This window comes from Narcine bancroftii, chromosome 10 (assembly GCF_036971445.1).
Source record: "Narcine bancroftii isolate sNarBan1 chromosome 10, sNarBan1.hap1, whole genome shotgun sequence".
Taxonomy (NCBI): Eukaryota; Metazoa; Chordata; class Chondrichthyes; order Torpediniformes; family Narcinidae; genus Narcine; species Narcine bancroftii.
The window spans coordinates 18,330,899-18,349,028 of record NC_091478.1 but is presented as its reverse complement, the minus strand read 5'-3'; the positions used below and the strand labels follow the sequence as shown (position 1 = coordinate 18,349,028).

The 18,130-nt window shown below is 38.6% G+C and overlaps 1 protein-coding gene across 1 annotated transcript in view; it reads left to right on the top strand.

Moving 5' to 3' along the window:
* cacul1 (CDK2 associated cullin domain 1) overlaps nucleotides 1-18,130 on the top strand; it is a 165,910-nt gene that overhangs the window by 25,116 nt on the left and 122,664 nt on the right. The window contains exons 6-9 of the mRNA XM_069899560.1: nucleotides 1,865-1,967; nucleotides 5,155-5,244; nucleotides 6,414-6,552; nucleotides 10,673-10,716. Of these exons, the coding sequence (XP_069755661.1) occupies nucleotides 1,865-1,967; nucleotides 5,155-5,244; nucleotides 6,414-6,552; nucleotides 10,673-10,716 (376 nt within the window). The remainder of the gene's footprint in view (nucleotides 1-1,864; nucleotides 1,968-5,154; nucleotides 5,245-6,413; nucleotides 6,553-10,672; nucleotides 10,717-18,130) is intronic.

The window sequence follows — 18,130 nt, the reverse complement described above, 5'->3', positions numbered from 1 at the left end:
AACTGAAGTGTATTTCTCCTCACATCACAGTCCAATTTCAGCTCAGCAATGATTAGATAGGAAAAGCCTTCTCCTGTGCAGAACTTGTAACATGCAATTCTCTTTGATTACGTAAAGCCAGATCAGTGATTGCAGAGAAATCGGTATTGGGATTGAATTTGCAGGCCTACTGATTTGTGGTAGATCCACTTTGAGTGTCTCATTTAAGATGAATGTTTCTGGCATTTCTACGCAGAAGGTTATTATGACTTAGTTGAATTTGTGACTGGCACAACTTGCCTAATTGCATTGAACTTTTCAGTGCAGGTCTTGTTCCATGAGGTGACTGTCTGAGCTTATTTTTATTCCATTTGTAGCATTTACTGCTTTGCTTCACTTATGAGCTCCTATTTTTTTCCCCCACTCGAAACTGACACAATCCTGTCTTGGCTGCCAGTTAGTACAGAATCTACATACTATAGTGGTTAAGCAAATCAATTGCAAGCTCCAGTAACCACTTCAGTTTGCAAAGGTCAGAAGAAATAAAACTTGCTGATTAATTCAGATGGCTTGCAGTTGACTTAAATTGTGGCGTTGTCTTCTGTAATGCAGCTTTAAATCTAGAAGTGTCCAGTTCTACTACATTGAAAAGATAAAAAAAAATTGAAGTATTCTTCAAAACAAGTCAGGAGTAATTCTGATTTATCACCATGAAAGAATTTGCCACATTTTTGAACTACGTTACCAGAATGACTAATTGGCTTTTTCTTAAAAAAAGCTATGAACTCTTGAGTAATCAAAAGAAAACAAATCTTTAACCTTCAAGAGAAGAAACTGATGCTGAGTAAATGATTGGAAATTGTTATGCAACAATTGTTTTAAGAAATCCTCCAAAAGTTAAATGTAAAAAAAAATTTCTCCGAGTTATTAGGTGCTCAGATGTGCCTGGTTAGTGGAAAAGGCAGTATGATCTTAATGTGATTGGTTACCACCCAGTGCATTAAAAGCACACCAATATAAAACTTGTTACAGATCATTACTAATTCCTGTAATATGAAAATCTTGGTTAATACTTTTGTAGTACACATTGGGTTTGATCTTGTAGAATAGGAGAACAAGTTGAGTGCCTAAACAAAATCATGTATTTTAATTGATCACGTTAAGATGCTGATTGAACTACTAATTAAACATTGTTCTAGAATCTGCACATTTGGCCAAAGCTTTTGCATGGTGTTGATTTTAAGTAGTTACTGGGATAATATGTTTTATTTAAGGCCAGCGTCTGGGAAAGCTGGTTCAAATTTCACATCTAGAACAAGTAAACATTTTCATCTTGTAAGAATTTGTGTTTCTTTACCGAGAAGAAAATGTCACTTTTAATTTTTGCAAAGTCCTCTATGACATCTTGGGACTTGTCTAAAAGTATACTCTGCAAATCAGTCAAGCAAAACCTTGATATAATTGGAACTCTCAGCCAACATTCCAGTCTCTTTGACAAACATTCTGTGGATAGGCATGATAGTGAGATAAGATAAGAACACATCAGAATCTTCAGCATATCAAACAAAGCTAAAGACACTTCATCCGTGTATGTATTGTATATATGCCTGCAGACTTGTGTAAGTGATCACTAATATTGACCAAGCTGATGTTCATGTGCAACAGAATTAACTTCCATTAAGTGGTTAGGCAGTCAAAATGAGGGAATGCCTACTTGACCAGCTAAAGTAATGTGGAAAGTTCCAAAACTTCTAAGATGCATTTAAGTTTAGAAACATTCCACTCACCAAGAGGGCAGAGGTCCTGAATAATGATCCATTTTCAGAATTACTCTCTGGACTTGCAATATTGCAACCTGCTGATACATTTTTCTTCTACTTTGCAGAACAAATTTTACATTGAAACCAAACTGAACAGAGACTTGAGAGATGACCTCATAAAATTGTTTACAGAGCAGGTTGCAGAAAAGCATGTTCCCACCTTAATGCGTAAGTAGCGTTGATTTTTCTTGTATCTTTGTTTTTCTAACAGAGTTGGGTTAATTCTGGAGCTGCTTTAGAATCGTACTTAGTCCTCTATTTTGAATACAGAAAACATTTTAATTCGACTTTGATTTTGCATTAATTTGAAGTACCATCTTAAGGAAAAAAAAATTGTGCTTGTACTAAAGCTGGACCCTTATTAATATGTTTATCAAATGTCCCCAGGATATGACTGGGAAGTGTATTGTTAAAATATCTGACAAATTTTGATGTTGTCTTTTGAACTATACACAGAAATTAGGCTGTCATTGCGGATGAATTATTTCAGCTTCCACAGTCATCACTTGAATTTGCCTGCTTCATTCTTTTCCGTTAGGAAAATATAGTGAGATTTCATTTAACCTGGCTTCAATTTGGATTATTCCTCTGGTGCAAGACTGCAATTCATTTAACACAACTCATGGCAGTAGATTTTGTATCTGTATAAGATGGAAGTTAGCTGAATTAAAAAAAAATGTTGATAACTATATGAGGCTTCACAGTAAAATTGAAGGCAAAAGGGTAAGTGGAAAGTCCCCTGATTACTGTCTGATAGGCTACTTTCTATACATGTCTGAAAGAAGGTAGTCAACATCTAAAAGATGAATTTGTGTCTATGTTCAATTGTACTGTCAAAAATAATTCCAGAATGAAAGGCTCAGTGGTGGTATTGGATGGCTCGAGAGGATAATAGTTTGAATATATGAATTGTATTGTCATCTTTAAAGATATTGGGGTGGAGCTGAGAAGTTAAAAACAACATCAGAACGGTTGAGTAAAAGACTTCAGTACTTGTGCTAAGGTTTAAAAATGCATAAAGCATTCAATTGGAAGTGCATAATTTTACCTCTATTAGAGACCAAATGTAGAACAACCTAGATTGGCAGTGCAGACGGTTTTCAGATTAAAAAAATAATTAAAAATTTCAACAAGTTGTAAAAAGTGCCAGCTGCCAGTCGATTCAAGAAGGCACCAAATTTCTGCTGTTTGGGGCCAAATCTGGCCACCCTAAAGTGGTGAATTGTGCCTGTTGAAAATTAAATGGATGCTATCTATTTACTCCATTGAGGCTCCATAATTTTTCAAAAGTAAGCAGCCTCAGCCTATTTATAATTTTTATTGATCTGGTACATTTAAGGAATTTTACGATCTGTGGCTTTCCACTTAAAGGCACATTGCCTTGTGGCATTTACTCAAATGCACTACCTACTGTGGCAATGCACATAATTGAATGGTGAACTGGCCCTGCTTGTCAGGTGTGGTCTGCGGGGCAGCGGTGACAAAGATGGTGTCGCAGGTCCTTCTCTTCCGTTACAGATCGGAAGTATGTGTACTACGCGGGGGAGGGCTCAGTATGGCCTTAAAGGCTGCAGTGCGAACTTCAAAGTGAATCGGTTGTGCTTAACGTGCTCACCGCCTGCTGTTTCAGTTCTTTTTGCTGCACTCGCGCACAACCCACTACACTACCTCATTCCTCCAGATTGAATTGTGTTTAATACCTGTTGGCTCAACTGACCGGACAATCTGTATTCTAAAGTTTTTATCCTTGCTGTCAACCACATGGGTGATTTTTGTAATACAGTACAACTCCGATTATCCAAAATTGGATTCTCCGAAATCCTCATTTACCCAAAATGTTTTGGAGCCAAACTGACCGCACAGGTTGGGGAAAAAAAATTCACTCAACATGAAATTAGAATGATGATTGTCCTCGTTTCAGGTAACTCCCTCCCCTCTCCCTTTCCATTTCTTCTTTACCTTCCACTATTGACTTTTCTCTCCAACTCTCCCTCTCAAATTGCATGCTACTGTCTCCCAGCCGCAAGCGGTCAGAAGAATCCCTTGTCCCAGCGTCATCAAGGTGAGCGACTTCCTGGGCAGCAGCAGAATCTCGGGCTCAGTGGCCTTCCCTCTCTCCCCGGCACATTGGAGCTCCCAATGCTGACTCCAAACACTCCTCTCAGCCTGCTACCGCACAACAGACTCCCCCGTGTGCACGGTAGACCTTGGGGAGGATTCAGAGTCGGGTGTCGCCATCAGGAGCTCCGGTGACTTACCAGTGAGTGTTCCAGCAGCCCGGGAGGCCTCCCCAGGGATCAGCGGCGGCGATGCGGCCAGTTTTTTCTTTGTGAGAAATAAACATTTTAATGCTTAAAAAGCCTTTCCCTTGTTGTTTGTTGTTGTTTAAACATTGATACAAGTGATTTGCTGTTGCTACTGGACTGTTTTTAAAAAATGATCAGTGATTTGGGGAAAAAATTTTATTCGACGTAGGTCTCAACCATTTTGGATAATCTGAGTTGTACTTTACCTTATTTCCAGCATATTTATTGCATAGGATGTAGCTAGACACAATTTAGCTCATTTGTTATCCCTGCATTTCAAAGTTGATTGATTTTTAAACACTTTGGGACTATTGTTTGATGAAGTGTGCTCTTTATGAAACATTTTGGATAATAAAATCAGCTTGAGGTGCTGGCTAGGTAGGCTGTTTTCATGAAGTGATTCAGACAATTAAAATGGGGCAAACTGGAAAAAAATCTTTTGCACTGCAGGTACTAATATGAAATGGGTATCTGCCAACTGTAGTTGGATACATCAGATCAGCTAAAAGGGGGTTTATAATTGTACTAGATAGGCTCTGCTAACATTAAAAACTTTGTGAGAGAATCCATTTTATGCTAACATTACACTATTGTAATTTTTTTAAAACCAAACATCTCTTCAACTGCAGCAAGAAAGAATTTCGGAATGTGTACATTCTACAAAGTAATGATGATAAACTCATCACTTCAACATTGAAAAGGTTTAACAGAAAACCTGTAAAGCAGTATTATTGAAGCTAATACGATATTAGATTGATTTGAACTGGTCTCTAGGGGTATCACACTGGAATTTGTTTTCGGTGCCTTTCAGGTCGGCTGCAGTGAAAACTTCCTTCTCATTTGGCACAAATTTGAAATGTGATGGAGGTGACACCTCATTTTCTTGTTGTGATTTAGTGATGGGCATTGAATGCTAACCTAACCAGTAAAGCCCAAGTCTTAAAAATACCGAAAAATTAACTTGTTTCTTGTTGATGTTTATTTCATTCGGTGAATAAATGTTGAGATAGTTTACAATCAACTTAATACTTTTGTTCTACTTGTTTCAGCTTTACTAATAGAAGCTCAGTCAACTCCATTTAAGATCACTCCTTCAACAATGGCAAATATAGTTAAAGGCTTATACACACTTAGACCTGGTAAGTGCCAAAGGGATTATCCAAGGCTAAACTGTAGGTGCTTCCTGCCTTATTCTTAAACTCCAAATGCACTATCTGGCACAATTGTGGTTTTCTTTTTCCTTCATCTTGCACCCTTGCAATTGATAAAACATTTAACAAAGTTGAAGCTTATTGACACACTTACTAAGATGTAGTGAGAAATGATTTTTGTAGAGCAGTAGACATCTTGTGGATTGCACGAGTAAGGCAGTACAAAAGTGCAGAGTAACGGCGACAGATCAGTTGGGATGGAGCAAAGGCAACAAACTTGGCTATTCTGTGGTTTGTTCAAGAGACTGACGATATTGGGAAAGAAACTCCTTGAATCTAGTATATGATCTTATACTTTGAACCTTCCTGATGGGAGGAGGCAGTGAAGAGCAGGCTGGAGAGAGAAATGTCTTAGTATGTGACTGCTATTCTGAGGCACTGGGAGTAATAGATGAAGTCTACGAAGGGGAACAGGGTATGCATGTGATGGCCTGAGTCATGTTCACCACAGTCTTGTCTCATGGAAGTTAAATTGCTAGTTAATATGTAGGAGAATTGTCAAGGTCGATTGTCAATGAGGGCCAAGTGCCCGACTTGAAGGAGTCTTTCCCTTCAAGCTTTAGGTAATTTCCAAGAGAACTGCAACTATGATCTCTGCTTCTTTATCCTTGATTGGGTCAAAAGTGAGAATGTTTAATGATGAGCTTTGTTTTCTATTTGTAATACTTTGGTAGCATTACAGCGAGACTGGATAACACCCAGATTAAAAGTGATATGGCAAGTAACTTGTGCCATAACGGAGCAGGTGGTGACTATCTGCAACACAAAATCAGAAGAGGCCATTTGGCCCTTCATTTCATTAGCAAGAGCAAACAGGGATGAATGTACAAGTAATAAAAGCTTTTGGCCCACGAGCCCATGCTGCCCAGTTACACCCATTTGACCTACAACTCCCGGTAGTTTTTGAAGGGTGGGAGGAAACCCATGCAGACATGAGGAGAACGTACAAACTCCTTACAGATAACGTGGGATTGGAACCCCCTATCCCGGTCACTGGCGCTGAAACAGCGTTGTGCTAACCGTGCCTCCCCAAATGTTTAAAAATATTGACAATACTCCTAGGTAATCTTGTTTATTGTATGTGTATTTTTCTCTAGATTGGGCACAGCTGGCACCAAGTCTTTTTTCTAAATTTATCCCCAATATCCTTCCCCCTGCGTTGGAATCCAAGCTGTCGGAATATGCTGCTGAAGACCAAAAACTCCAGCGAGAATTAATGCAGAATGGCTTTGCCAGGTAACATTAGGACAATAGTTTTCAAATCTTTTAATAGGCCCTTATTTATGCAGAGGTAAGGCATTGGACATAGTCAGAATCAACATCATGACTAAATAAATGGTTGAGTAATTTGTAGTGAAAATAAATGGATGATGCTGAGAGAAAAAAAAATCTCAGCCCTCCTCCTCCTCCCCACCAACATTCCTGTGTAGCTATTTCTGATCTATTATTTAGGCACCTGTATTATTTGAAAATATCGACCTTGGTTGAACTTTGTAACAAAGTGAGATAGATGGCAGTAGTTGCCTGTCATCTTTGTACTGACATATTCATTGGAATGCATTCATAATTGCCATTCCTTTTGCTTCACTATCCAGTTGAAATACAGTTAATTTTATTCATCCTTGAAGTTAATTTATTAGTTATTAGTGAGTACCGTAATCTTGACCGACCTGATTACTGTTTGAAAAGAAGTTTTACAAGAAAATACTAATATCTGAGTGTGCAAAAAAAAATCACTTTTGTTGAAATGACATCAAAGGCTTTATTACCCAGACATCTGTTAGAAAGTTTGTTTCCTGTTTTCATTTTCAGTAATTTTTCTGCTAATAATGTCCCTTACTGCAGTGACCGAATAGAATGTTGATATAGTTTCATGTCTATTTTCATGCCTAAGAATTCATATACATAATTGAAAATATAGATGATAACTTTTGTTTTACTCTTGAATATACCAACACAAGACCTATTTGATTCTCTGCCCTGTTCTCAGTGATCATTATGGTCAAGTGATGTCATGCCTCCTTTGAGATAGACTACTGATAACATTATTTTCTCTCTCCTCTGTCCCACAGCATCCAATCTCCAGAACCTAACAGTTGTGTACACTGAGCTCCTATAGGTCCATCTTAACCTGATTACTATCCTTTGAGCTAGTTTCCGTTGGGGTCAGAAAAATAAAAATGTGGGTTGGGGAAAGGAATAATCAAAACCATGATGGATTTCAACCTAAAATATTGCTTCTTTCCCCACCCCACCCCTGCACACCTGCTCCTGCTCCTCAACCTTCTGATTTCCTCCACAATTTTGTTGTTGTTGTTGTTGCCTTGTGTCTCTGTTGGCGCCAAACTGAAAGGCAGGCTTTTCTTTTTGCACTGCAGCATCATTGACTGTAGTAGGGCAACCTAGTTCAAGGCTGATCAATGTGGTAGTAGAAAATAAATAAAGACCTGGGAAGAATGGGGTGGAAACAGGAGGCACTAAATCCAGGAGGAAATTACTTTATCTAAAAGCATGTTCTTAGTGGATTGAAATTAGAGCAAGAATTTGTTGGTAAGTATTTGGTGTTTCAAATGGAAACATTTAGCATTTGTTCATTTCAAAGTATTTTTGTTTTCTTGAGACATTGTGGTTCTGCTGCAGCCTGGGCTCTGTTATTGGATCTAGACCAGTGGTTGTCAACCTTTTTCTTTCCACTCACATACCACTTCAAGTATTCCTTATGCCATAGGAGCTCTGTGATTAGTAAGGGATTGCTTAAGGTGGAATTGGGTAGAAAGCAAACGTTTGAAAACCACTGTTTTAATTGTACCTAATTAACTCGTTACGTGCACGGTTTCATAACTTCAAAGGAAATGGACCAATGACAATTTTTCTCAAGCAAAATATTTCAGTAACGCTTGGGTCCAGAGGAATGGTTCTCAACCTTCCCTTCCCACTCACATACCACCTTAAGCAATCCCTCGCTAGTCACAGAACATTGATGGCATAGGGATTACTTAAAGTGGTACGTGAGTGGAAAGGTTGAGAACACTGATCTAGACAGTTTGCGTCAGATAAACTCTGCAACCAAGGAGGGTGATTGTCTTAAATCTTATCTGATGCATAATAAGCAGCATTATGTGTAACTTTTGGGTTTGCTTCTCCCCGCAACCCCCCAAAAAAAGGCCTCAAACTTCGTCTCATTGAACAAAACAAAAATGAAATTTGACTTCTCTGGTGGTGATTGACTGATTTGACTTAGTGATCATAATTATGAAGTTGTACATTTGTCTTGTCTACTGAGGCTATATGGGTGGAGCTGAGGAACGGGAAAGGTATGACCACACTTGTGGGGTTGTATTATGGACTACCCAATAGTTTGCGAAAATTGGAGGAACAAATTTGTAGAGAGATAACAGACAGCTGCAAGAAACATAAGTTTCGAGTTTTTAACTTTCCACATATTGATGGGACTCCCATACTGTAAAAGGGGTGCTTGGCTTGGAGTTGTCAAATGTGTTCAGGAAAGTTTGCTAAATCAATAGAGAGAGAGTGCAATACTGATTTCCTATAAGGGAATGTGACAGAAGTATGTGTAGGGGAACATTTTGGGTCCAGTGATCATAATGCCATTCGTTTCAAGTTAATTATGGAGAAGGAAGGGACTGAGCCTTGGGTTGAGATTTTAATTTGGAGAAAGGACAATTTTGAGGAAATTGAGAAAGGATCTACTATGTGTGGATTGGGATAAGTTGTTTTCTGGCAAGGATGTGTGAGGTAAGTGGAGAGCCTTCATGGGTGAAATTTTGAGAATAGAGTTTGTATGTTCCTGTCAGGATCAAAGGCAAGATTAGAAGGCATAGGGAACCTTGGTTTTCCAGGAATATTGGGGATCTGGTTCGGAAGAAGAGAGAGGTGTATAGCAGTTGTAGGCTACATGAAGCAAATGAGGTTCTTGAGGAGCATTTAAAAAAGTGCATAAAAAAACTTCAAGAAAGAAATCAGGAAGGCTAAAAGAAGATATGAGGTTACTTTAGCAGACAATGAAGGAGAATCCTCAGGGTTTCTACAGGTATATTAAGAGCAAAAGGATAGTGAAGGACAAAATTGGTCGCCTTGAAGATCAGGTCAGCTTAGTTTCATCTGTGTTCACTCAGGAAAAGGCCACAGAGTCATGGGATGGAAGGAAAACAAGCAGTGAGATCGTAGAACCTATACAGATTAAAGAGGAGGCAATGCTTGCTATCTTAAAGCTAATAAGGGTGGATAAATCCCCAGGGCCTGACAAGATATCCCTCTGATCTTCAGGGAGGCTATTATAGAAATTTTAGGGGCTTTGGCAGAAATATTTAAAATGTCCAGAGGATTGGAAGGTAGTTCAAGTCTTTCCATTGTTTAAAAAGGGCTCCAAAAGTTACCCTGGAAATTATAGGCTGGTGAGCCTGACGTCAGTAGTAGGTAAATTATTGGAACGCGTTATAAGAGGTTGGATATACAATTATTTGGATAGACATGGACTAATTAGTGAAAGACGACATGGTTTTGTTAATGGTAGGCCATGTTTATCCAATCTTAGTATTTTGAGGTTACCAGGAAAGGCTGTGGATGTTGTCTATATGGACTTTAGTAATTCCTTTGACAAGGTCCCATATGGGAGGTTAGTCAGGAAGGTTCAGACATTAGGTATTCATGGTGAAGTATTGAACTGGATTTGACAATGGCTGGATGGGAAAAGCTAGAGAGTAGTGGTGGATGATTGCTTCTCAGATTGGAGGCCTGTGACTACTTGTGTGCCTCGGATCAGTGCTGAGACCATTGTTGTCATCCATATCAATGATCTGGATCGTAATGTAGTAAACTGAATCAGCAAGTTTGCAGATGACACGAAGATTGAAGGGAAAATGAGCTGCCACCTGAAAATGGGCTCAATTTAAAAAATTTGGACAGGTACATGGATGGAAGCAGTATTAACTGGCTGTAGGTCATGGGACTGGCAAAAAAATGGTTTGGCCCAGACTAGAAGGGCCAAAGAGGCATCTTTTTATGCAGTAATGTTCCATGGATGGGTTAAATATGCAAGAATTTAATTTGATAAAATATTGGGCTTTGTTAGCCATTTTCTGTCATAGAGCCAGCAATTGTAATTTTTTTTCCAGGTAAAAGTAATTGGATGTGGTCCACATTGTTGCTTCAAGGATATAAGCAGCTATGCTAAACTCAATACTGATTAGATCAAGCAAACTTGAAAAAAAAAATTTGTATCTAATGTCCTTTTTTTAAAATTGCTCATTATGTGAAAATTGTACTTGTATTAATGCAATAGTTTGAACTGTTCTGAGGAGATTTTTGACGTTTGTTTTCCTGTTTTTTTTTAAAGAGGGGACCAGTCACGAAAAAGAGCTGGAGAGGAGCTAATATTTAGTGAGTACCTTGAATCTTGAATGTGATCTTTCAAAGTATATTGCAGTAGTATGGCATGTGTGTAAATTGTACATAGGAGTTTCCACTAGGTTGAGCCGTTTTTCAATCTATGAAAAAGATTACAAATTTGAAGTGCTGAATAAATAGTCTAAATCTTCTGAGCCATTTTACAATGTGTTGTACTGGAAGCAGACTCAACCAAATTTGTGGATAATGTCCCCAATATGGATTATTTATGGATTGTATCCAAGTGCAACCTCCTGGCGAGGACCTTTAGCTGTTTTCTTTGTTCGTGTCAGCATTGAAGGGCGTACTTAAAACCCCTTTCAGTATATATAATCTACCAAGAAACTGCTGCAACAATGCTAATAAATAATAAATATTGGTATTTAGGGAGATATGAAGACCTGGACAAGACTGCTGTGGTGGAGAATTTTCATAATCTTTTTTTTCTGGTACTCCCATTTCTGTGGTGTTAATAACATCTGAGCAGATTACCATTCTTAAAATATATAAATTATTTTAATTTTCTGAAATGTCAGCTGGAGCTTACTCCTGGAAGATCTTGTTTTGGAATTGCATTTTAAGTTTTATAAAGTTTTATAAATGTATGGGGTTGGTAGTTTAATTGGGTGGCACGGGTTTCAATGGCCAGAATCTGCTTCTACTGTGGTGTAAATAATAAAAAAAAAAGGTACAGCATGGAAACGGGCTGTTCTGTTCGACCGATTTACACTCATGACCGATGAGTTGACTAACCCCATACGTCTTTGGTACGTGGGGAAGAAACTGGAGCATCAAGAAGAAACTAATGTGGTCCCAGGGAGAATTGTGCTAATTGTTATGCTACCCTATGGTGCCCAAATTTGGCAAATGCATTTGAGTGGAAGTTGAGCAGATAAATTACTTCTGAGAACTGTAAGTTTGAATAAAATTTCTCCTTGAATTCTACTCCTACTTAATTATTGGCAATTATTAATTGTGGGTTAATTTGATTTCCTGCAGAACATTCCCTTGGATATGTATGAATACAAAAAAGTTCCGCATCTCCTCATCTCCGCCTCTCATAGTTCCTTCTCTTGGAAATGTACGAATACAACAAAGTTCCTCATCTCAGTATCTCCTCATCTCCGTATCTCCTCATTTCATAGTTCCTTCTCTTGGAAATGTACGAATACAACAAAGTTCCTCATCTCTGTATCTCCTCATCTCCGTATCTCCTCATTTCATAGTTCCTTCTCTTGGAAATGTACGAATACAACAAAGTTCCTCATCTCTGTATCTCCTCATCTCCGTATCTCCTCATTTCATAGTTCCTTCTCTTGGATATGTATGATTACTACAAAGTTTCATAGTTCCTTATCTCATAGTTCCGTCTCTTGGATATGTACAAATACTACAAAGTTTCATAGTTCCTTATCTCCTCATCTCCTCATTTCATAGTTCCTTCTCTTGGATATGCATGAATACTACAAAGTTCCTCATCTCATCTCTGTATCTCATAGTTCCTTCTCTTGGATATGTATGAATACTACAAAGTTTCATAGTTCCTTATCTCCTTTTGCGATCCAAAGAAAATTATGAATTGTTCCCATTGTGTTTAGATGGGTCGTCATCATCTTCGTCTTCGTGTGCAAATGCAAGAGGATTCAGATAGTGAAGACTTGTTTCCTGTTGCCTCGGAAGAAGGACTGAACATGAAGGTGCAAGGAATGTAGAAGAATAGTGCAGTGAAGAGATCTGCTGAAGCTCAGGCCTGTTTTTCTCTTTGCCTTGAAAAGGATACCATCTTTTAACTTCCTGATCGTGCTGCTAATAGACTTGAGAGTACTCATTCCACTGGCTCATAATGTGGTGCCCTGTCTAGACCTGTTGTGTAGTACTCCGACTCCTCCTAAGCACATTCAGCATTCTGACATTGGTTTCTTATGTAACTCTTTATTCAAGAAGCTCAGTTTGCACCAGTTTTATCCCACTCTAACCATTTTTATGACTGCTGTTTGGCATCTAGTCAAGTTTATAAAAATACTCCCTAACTTAAACCGTCAGCCAAGATTTTTTTTCTCCCAATTCATTACATGTCTTAAACTTGGATTAGAATTTGTTATTTACTACTTTTGCACACTAATTCCATCTTCACCAAATTGCTTCTAAACTGTTCAACTGGTGCTCAGAGTATTTCAACTAAATTTAATCCCTAGGCACTTCATTTTAATGAAATTATTGCACAATTGTGAAAGTCTGCCCTGTCCAAAGTACCGTGGACTGGAAATATTTTATCTAAAAGTTTTGTTGGAGGATTAACCAACATAGTCTGCTCGAAGATTGTTTGAAAAGAACATGCTAAAGAGCTGTTAGATGAAAATACATTGTTGTTTTCATTGAATGGATCTTCTCCCCCAATTTATGTAATACTGCTACATAATTAACTTCCCAGAGCATCTTATTGGTTTTGAGTATCTTAATTTTTCTTGCAATTGAAGGTATTTTGGCGCTGTAAAATAGCTGCCTTTCTGCTTGTTAGATTACTCCCTTTCATGACCACCATGAATCTGGTTGATCAAGTGACATTCAGAATGTAAGATTTTATTCCTTCAGCTTGTCATGTTAAATTTGAGTTGTTCAAGCATTGTTGCATGTACTGCAATTGTTTTCAACCACTGGTCCACTGTTAAAGACAGCCATTTTGAGGAAAGGAAAGCAGAGCAAAAGCACTCAAGTAAAGATATTCTGATCAATTGACATTGATGGATATCTTCAAGTTAATGATTGTAAACTTTTTCAAAAAATGATGCAAATAATTGTAACTTTTGGATAAAATTGAGCATCTCTTGCCCAATCAGCAATAGTAGTTGATCCAATTGTGCAATAAACCCCCAAATTAATTTTGAATATTATAGCTGGTCTAAACACCAACCTGTCACGATGCTATTACCTATTGAATCATCAAGGTCTGAGAGTGAAAGGGAAGGCAAAAAGAAAATTTAGAAGGATAAACTTTTTCTTATCAAAAGAATGGTGATAACTGGAAATGCAAGCTGAATGAGGGTACAGCCCTCGTTTAATTAATGTATAGAGTGAGTATTACAGGCAGTGATTTATGGTACAAGACTGAAGTGTGGCTTCTCAGCAGCCAGATTAATAGCTATCAACCTTCCATATACAGCCATTTTTTCTAAAGCAGAGTTGACCTGTTCAGAGTTGTAGATGAATTTTCCATAATGTGAAAAGTCATGGTTCATATCCCAGCATTCGGTACTCTTTTTGAGCTCAAAAATAAAAGGAAGCTCTCATTTGATGGTATTTATATAAAAAAAGGACCTAACTCTTCTAGTTTGGCTGAAATAACCTCATGATCCTATCAGACCAAAAGAAGAACTTTACTCCAAGTCTCCCTGAGTTTATAACAAATGTTTTCTGAAAACAACTTCTAAAAATGTTTTGGTTCCCCTTATTGCTGACCCAGAGCTCACTATTGTTGCAATATTCTCCTGCTATACTGGTTAAAGGCCTTTTCTTTAGTGTAATACACTTTAACTTTGGAAAGCTTAAGTTCTGAATGGACTCTTGCTAGTATGTATTTACATAAACTGTGATGATTCTGGAATAGCTCCTAGTGTTTTGTGTAACAGTTATGGATATGTTACAATACTGAGAGGTTATTTGACCCATCTGTTCCATTTAGGTGTTTAAGCACCTTTGAAGTATTTATGTACTTAATCAAATTATTTTGGCATAATGTTCTATTCCTGTCCTTGTATTGACCCAAGTTGAGTTCCAATTCAACTTCAATTGGGCAATTATGATGCCTGCTATTATTCTTGCTTCATTTAGAAACTTGGGTTCTAAAATGTCGTGCACAAAGAGTAAGGCCTGGCAAAGTGCAACTTTAAAAGGGATTTAAGTGCATTGTTGGAGGAGCAGTTTTGGGTTGAGATGTTGCACTGAAGCTTTTGCTTGCTCTTTTTTTCAGTTGAGCCTATAAGATCCCATTACATTATTGCTGAGGATAGCAGTGGAGTTGTACCTAACAGCACTTTATTAAAACAGATTTTTACTATTTACATAATTTCTTGTGGGATCCAGATCTGCCGAAATTGCTGTTTCCTGGAATGAACAGTGAGTACTTTAGCTGGAACTTGCTGTGAAAGGATGATTCAAGAACTGCGGATGCTGGAATCTTGAGCAAACAAAGAGCTGCTGGATGGACAAGATGGATCGGGCAGCATCACCGGAAAGAAATGAATAGTCAACATTTAGGTTTCCAACTTTATTTCCAATTCGGTCCTAGCACAGATCTTCAATATGTACACTCCATTATCACTTCTCCCAATGGTTTTCCCTCCAGATCCTCTGCTGTGCCCTCTCTACCATGTGCCAATATCTTTGGGCCTTTATATTTTCTTTGCTGCACCTCTGGGCCTTGCTCTCCAATATGTGCCACAGACCAGCATTCCACTTCATCCTCCCAAGTTTTTTCAGTTTCTTGCATCTTCTAAGGATCAGAAGCTTGCCTGCCCTTGACAATCGGAGGACTCTAAATATTTATTCACCCATCTCTTGATCGAAGTCCTGGACTGCCAGTGCTCTGGAGTGCTATTGACTGCTCTGGATTGACCTCTCATCCACTTGCTTGCTTCACAACCAGGCCCCTGGGCTATATTTCCCCTCCCACCTGCCTCACAGTCTGATTCTGTAACATTGCGTTAAACTAAGACTAGCTCACCAACTTGCCAAGCCCCCATATGCTTCCTGGTTCTCTGACCATGGTGGTTCTAGATGCATGTATGATTTGGCCCTTTCTCGCATCTTCTGCCTTACTGAGTCTTCTGGTGTTCCACGTGGACTTCCTCTGTCCTGCCCCATACAGGTCCTGCTGCAACTGCAGTAGGTGTAAGACTTAGCTACATCTCTCTCCATCTCAACAAAGGCCATAAATAGGACTTTCGAGGTGAAGCAGAATTTCACATGCTCCAACCTAGTCTACTGCATTCAATGTTCTCTATGTGGCCTCCCTGATATGAATCTACCAAATGTATACTGGGTGACTGTTGCTGAGGATCTCTCCCCTCATGTCAGCAGGAATTCCTGGTTCCCAGCCATTTTAATTAATGTCCACACAGGCCTATCTGTCCTCAACCTTGTCTATTGCCAGGGTGAAGCCCATTGCAAACCTGAAGAACAGTATATCATATTCAATCTTGGGATCCTACAACCTAATGGCATGAACATGGAATTTTTTCACTATCAGGTAACCCCCCCCCCCACTTTGATCAAGTTTCTATTTTTGCTAGACCATTCTGTTGCTCACTCTTCAGTCAACGCCCAGCCACACCCTATGATCTGCTTACCCTTACCTGTTTCGCCACCCTCATTTGTTCAATATCCTATTACCATGGCCCCTCCAAGCCTTTTTTCCCTTTTTTATGCTTGCGCTTGCCCCTTTTCATTTTGTCCTCAAAGGGACCTGACCTGAAATGTGATTTTAGTTTAGAGATAAAGCAAGCGACTGGCCTTTCTGGCCCACAAGCCCATGCTGCCCAATTACACCCATGTGACTGATTAACCTACAAACCTCATAGTTCTTGGGAATGTGGGAGGAAGCCGAAGCACCTGAAGGAAATCCATATGGACACGGGGAGAATGTACAAATGCCTTACTGTGGTGGATTTGACCCCAAGTCACTGGTACTATAATAGTATCGTGCTCACCGCTACACCTACAGTGCCAACAAAATATGAATTGTTCATTTCTCTCATGGATATTGCCTGATTTTCCAAGTCCCTTGAGGTTGTGCTGTAGCGTTGATGTCTTTATTAGCCATTCTGCTTCCCATTCTGCCTTTATTAGATTTATTACTGACCATCCTGTATTGTACTTTAATTGTGAAATCACCCAACTGGCAGTGAGATGGAGGGGGTTTGTGCCTTCTTCTCTGGCACCTACTACTACTTCATAGATCATTATAATGCTGGGACTAATTTCAAACTATGTGAACAATTTAACTATTCATTCAATAATTTAAATGGACTGATCTATAGTTCTATATAGCGCAGAAACAGGCCCTTCAACCCAGATTATCCATACTGACCAAAATGTCTAATTGAACTAACCGATTTGCCTGGGTTTGGCTCATGTCCCTATAAACCTTTCCTATCCATGTACCTGTCTAAATTGTTTTTTTAAATGTTTCTCCTCTGGTAGTTTGTTCCAAACGCCCACCAACCTCAGACCGGGGTTCGAATCCCGTGCTGTCTGTATGGAGTTTGCAGGTACTCCCCATGTCTGCATGGGTTTTCTCTGGGGGTTCTGGTTTTCTTATTTTTGAATATTTTAATTTTTTTTACAAGACTCTTATAGAATATTATAACATACATCATATAAATAGTGCTTTAAAATTACAGTCTCATATGATTGCCTAAATCTCACCCCCCCACAACTGCTAACATTAAAAAAAAACACAAAAAAATCAGTTGTCCGAAAAAAGGAGTATTTGAGCCTTCGTTAATCAGTCCATATCTTAATCTTCAGGAATTCAATGCTATTAACCTAACTATATTATTTAAACCTTTTTGGGAAGTTAATTATATCCTTAAGCCAGTATGATTCAAATAAGTTTGCCATATTTTAACATGTGTCCTATTTCTTTCCGATTGCTATCTTTTCCAGGGGGGGTCACACTTTTCATTTCTGTATTCCAGTGAGTAATAAGTAGGGGGGAGTCGGACTTCCATGTAACATCGATATATCTCCTGGCTCCTGCAATCCTCACGAACTTATTTTGACAGTTTTGTCCCAATAACCATAAGATTGCTCAATAAATAGAATTCTGATTTCAATGGAAAATCCTCTTTTATAATCTTTGTCAAAATTTCCGCCAAGTCATACCAAAAAGGAGCGCATAGTCAGGTTGAATGTATAAATGTTCCATCTTCTATGCCACACCTAAAACACAAGTCCAGAATTTCAGCAATGGGGTGTAAATTGGATAGCACAGATTCATGGACCGAATTAGCCTGTTACCGTGCTGATGTCTAAATTTTAAAAAAAATGCTCTGCTTGGGAGGGGAAAAAAACTTGCCTCTCACAGTTTCATTTAAATCTTTCACCACCTTCAGTCTTTACCTCCTAGTTTTAGATTTTAGATTTCTTATCCTGGCAAAAAGGATTAAGCTTGTCTCAGAAATTGGTTCCAGGAGTTATGATCTTCCATGTTAATTTGGCCATATAAACACAATATTAAAGCACTCAGGAGAACACAAAAATGCTGGAATTTGAAGCTAAATGCAATCTGCTGGAGGAATTTGATGGATTGAGCAGCACCACTGGCTGGAAAAGAAAAGGTTGATGATTCAGGCTTAAACCCTTCATCGAGGATTTTGGGCCGAAGCATCGAGCATTAATTTCTCCTACT